This window comes from Ziziphus jujuba, chromosome 4 (assembly GCF_031755915.1).
Source record: "Ziziphus jujuba cultivar Dongzao chromosome 4, ASM3175591v1".
Taxonomy (NCBI): Eukaryota; Viridiplantae; Streptophyta; class Magnoliopsida; order Rosales; family Rhamnaceae; genus Ziziphus; species Ziziphus jujuba.
The window spans coordinates 3,144,793-3,148,292 of record NC_083382.1 but is presented as its reverse complement, the minus strand read 5'-3'; the positions used below and the strand labels follow the sequence as shown (position 1 = coordinate 3,148,292).

The 3,500-nt window shown below is 35.5% G+C and overlaps 1 protein-coding gene across 1 annotated transcript; it reads right to left on the bottom strand.

The window, feature by feature from the left end:
• Nucleotides 1-545: 545 nt before the first annotated feature.
• On the bottom strand, nucleotides 546-3,220 carry LOC107410523 (uncharacterized). The gene is made up of 9 exons (XM_060816443.1): nucleotides 2,973-3,220; nucleotides 2,711-2,860; nucleotides 2,451-2,600; nucleotides 1,988-2,110; nucleotides 1,786-1,902; nucleotides 1,503-1,604; nucleotides 1,017-1,100; nucleotides 701-928; nucleotides 546-611 (listed from the first exon to the last, which is right to left on the bottom strand). Exons 1-9 carry the CDS (start codon nucleotides 3,186-3,188, stop codon nucleotides 546-548), a joined length of 1,236 nt encoding a protein of 411 aa, XP_060672426.1. The 5' UTR covers nucleotides 3,189-3,220.
• Nucleotides 3,221-3,500: the final 280 nt, after the last annotated feature.

The window sequence follows — 3,500 nt, the reverse complement described above, 5'->3', positions numbered from 1 at the left end:
GCAAAAAAAAAAATGCAAGGTCGTGGAAGGACCAAAACCTGCCTGTGAGATGATGCCCTGCCACTATAGAACATATAAATGAAAAGGCCTTGCATTTTTTATACTTCAATATCGTCATCAGTCAAAATTACAAATCCAATCATATTCACTGCAATGGCACTTAGAGGTAACTGCTACTCTCTCTCAAGGTAGTAAAAAAGATATAATCAAAATAAACCAAATGAGCAGTAAACAATCCAAAACTGAAAAATCCTATTAACCAAAATAAATTTAAAGAAAAAAAAATCCAAAATCCTTTTCCGAGAAGTCCCTTAGTATTCAAAAATAATCTCAAAGAATAATTACCTAATACGCATATATTGCCGAGAATGATCGAACCAAATTTTTAAATGAATGATTCTCAATCAGCAAGAATCATATTCACTTAGAAACCTTGGCAAACGAAACATCATACTGAATTTCAAAAAACAAACAATAATAATACGCAAATTCCTATAGAGATGCAATAGAGAGAGGTCCATGATAGTTGCAGTACGTTCATATCGTTAACAGTTATAATCCGAATGTTTGGAAATACCTATAGAAGGCCCTTTGTGATCAACTACAGCTACCTAAATATTTCAAAATATAAAAACATAAAAACATATATGAGGTTCGATGATCAACAACATCTTTTGCTATCAGGTCACATGGGTGTCACCTCCAAGTACGCTGTTCCAGGGATCGATCTCAGGATTACTAATCTGGGGGTCAATTTCAGGTTTCGCAAAATAGGGTTCAAATTCGTGTTTGCTGATGCGGCTCTAACAAAATCCTCTGACTTCCTCTCTTTTTGGCTCTTAGTGGTGGCTTCTAATTCCTTCAGCCTCCTACAATTATCCTGGAAGCGACTCAATAGTGCAGCTACTGAATTCACACAACTCTCACCCTTGTAAAACAAACAGAAAACACAATCAGAAAAGAAAGAAAGATTTTATATAATAAGAAATAGCATATATATATATATATATACTCACCAACACAGATGACTTCGATTCTACAGCAAATTGTAACTCTTGACAAAGCTCTTCATCGGACACCCCCTCTTTGAAAAGATTCATCTTCACAAAAACAATAAAAACAAAGACACCAAGAATGAAGAAAAAAAGTTAGATAATGCGAAATACATAAATAAATAAGTAAATGTAAGAGCATATAATCATACAAAAGAAAGAGAACATACATCAATTTTGCTAAACTCCAAAGCCCACCAAGATAATTGATTTATGGGTTATTTGAGAGAAGGAAAAAAAAAAAAATGGCTGAAAGTCAGAAAGTCGGAAGAAAATTAATGAGTAAAAGAAGTTACAATATCAAAAACAGATACAACAACAGTGAAATGTAAAAGCTTCTTTCTAAGCCAATGGATTCTCCACAATATTCAAAAAAAAAAAACAGCTTAACAATGGGAATAATAAGATGTCGCATGAGCATGATAAACATGAAAAGTAGGGCCACTGCACAAAGCATGAGAGACTAGGAAAATGATAAGAAAGATCCAACAAAAGAAAAAGAACATACCGGCATGCTGCTGGAATTGAAATTGAAGGAACAATGGATGATCTCTTGTTATTACAGAGGGAAAAACAGAAAATCATGACCACAATAGCGAGTAATATAACACACAAAGAGAATACAAAATACACAAGCACTCAAAGTGTGTTAAATATCATCAGAGAAGGAAAAAAGCACAAATAACCAAAGTGTGAAATACATAGCTAGCAATGCCAGAGGGCAGCTGCTCACCAGGGGACTATCCAGAGGAATATTGTCATCCATAATTCTCTTCCTTAGTATTAAGTGCTCAGTCTCGAACCATTTCAACCTCATCCTATATATGATCAAATTAAGAAGAGATTTGACCTTGCAGCCAAAAAAAATAAAGTTTAATAAAATTAAATAGTATGAAAATCAAATATAAAGAGACAAAAAATAATATTATACTAACATGATCATCATCTGAAGCCTTGGACACTAGTTGGCGAGTCGATGTAGCCAACGCATTGTCAGAAGTAATTGAATCTTGGTGGTCAATATATTCCTGATAATAAAGCTTCTCCAAAGAAGAAAGCTGCAAAATACAATATATATGTGTGTGTGTGTGTGTGTGTGTGTGTGTGTATATATATATATATATTAGAGATGCAATTGAAAACATTCAGCAATGGCAAACTGTTGCAAACAAACCCATCAACAAGTAGATTAGACAATATACATTAACTAGAATTGTTTCTTTCAATAAAAATTTTTTAAAAAAAAATTAGGGTTTTTTTTTTCTTTTTTTTGGGATTATCAAAATTACAAACGTTAAAAGAGCAGTTTAAACAAAGAACAAGAACATAAATAGTATGCAATATTATAAAAACATGATCTTGATTCTTTTTTTCTTTTTTTTTGGGTGGATCCTCTACCGTAGAAAATTTTGGTCGCTTTGTTTTTCCGCCTTTTGGCCATTCCCCCGATTCCGGTATGTCACCACCACCACCGTCGTCTCCGAGTGGGCGTTTTCCCTTTGCCAAGCCTTTGTCTTCGAGTGCGTTCGCCTTCTCACTCTCCAATATCTGCGACAGCCAGGCAGTTTAAACAAAGAACAAGAACATAAATAGTATGCGATATTATAGAAACATGATCTTGATTCTTTTTTTTTTTTTTTTTTGGGTGGATCCTCTACCGTGGAAGATTTTGGTCGCTTTGTTTCTTCGCCTTTTGGCCGTTCCCCCGATTCCGGTATGTCACCACCACCACTGTCGTCTCTGAGTGGGCGTTTTCCCTTTGCCAAGCCTTTGTCTTCGAGTGCGTTCGCCTTCTCACTCTCCATTATCTGCGACAGCCAGGCAGTTTAAACAAAGAACAAGAACATAAATAGTATGCGATATTATAGAAACATGATCTTGATTCTTTTTTTTTTTTTTTTTTTTGGGTGGATCCTCTACCGTAGAAGATTTTGGTCGCTTTGTTTCTTCACCTTTTGGCCGTTCCCCCGATTCCGGTATGTCACCACCACCACCGTCGTCTCCGAGTGGGCGTTTTCCCTTTGCCAAGCCTTTGTCTTCGAGTGCGTTCGCCTTCTCACTCTCCATTATCTGCGACAGCCAGGTGCTAGAGAGGGATTTTGTGGGGAGTTGAAATGAACGCCAACAAAATTGCATAACGGAAGGGACATCAGCAAATAGGGGTGGGATAAGAGTGCGTGAATGTCGGGTTGGCAGAAGTTGGTATGGTTCATGGGCTAGACCGCAACGGTCCGTATCATAGTGGATTGTGGATCAAACAGTGCGCTTATATTTCCAAACTTATGTCATGTAAATACAATACATTCGGTGTCTAAATTTTTCAAAGAAGCATTCTGATTTTTTAATTAAAAAATATTATAAAAGCATTTAAGTGTTTTTTATATTTCTTAAATCGGAGTCGAATCGTAATATTTTAATTAAAAAATATTAAAAAATATAACTCTCTTT

Coding starts and splice junctions, on each gene's coding strand:
- LOC107410523 (XM_060816443.1), bottom strand. CDS start 3,188: ATGCAATTTTGTTGGCGTTCATTTCAACTCCCCACAAAATCCCTCTCT. Junction 2,601..2,710: donor AGCGACCAAAATCTTCCACG/GTAGAGGATCCA, acceptor TGGCTGTCGCAG/ATATTGGAGAGTGAGAAGGC. Junction 1,605..1,785: donor TTCCTCTGGATAGTCCCCTG/GTGAGCAGCTGC, acceptor TGTAATAACAAG/AGATCATCCATTGTTCCTTC.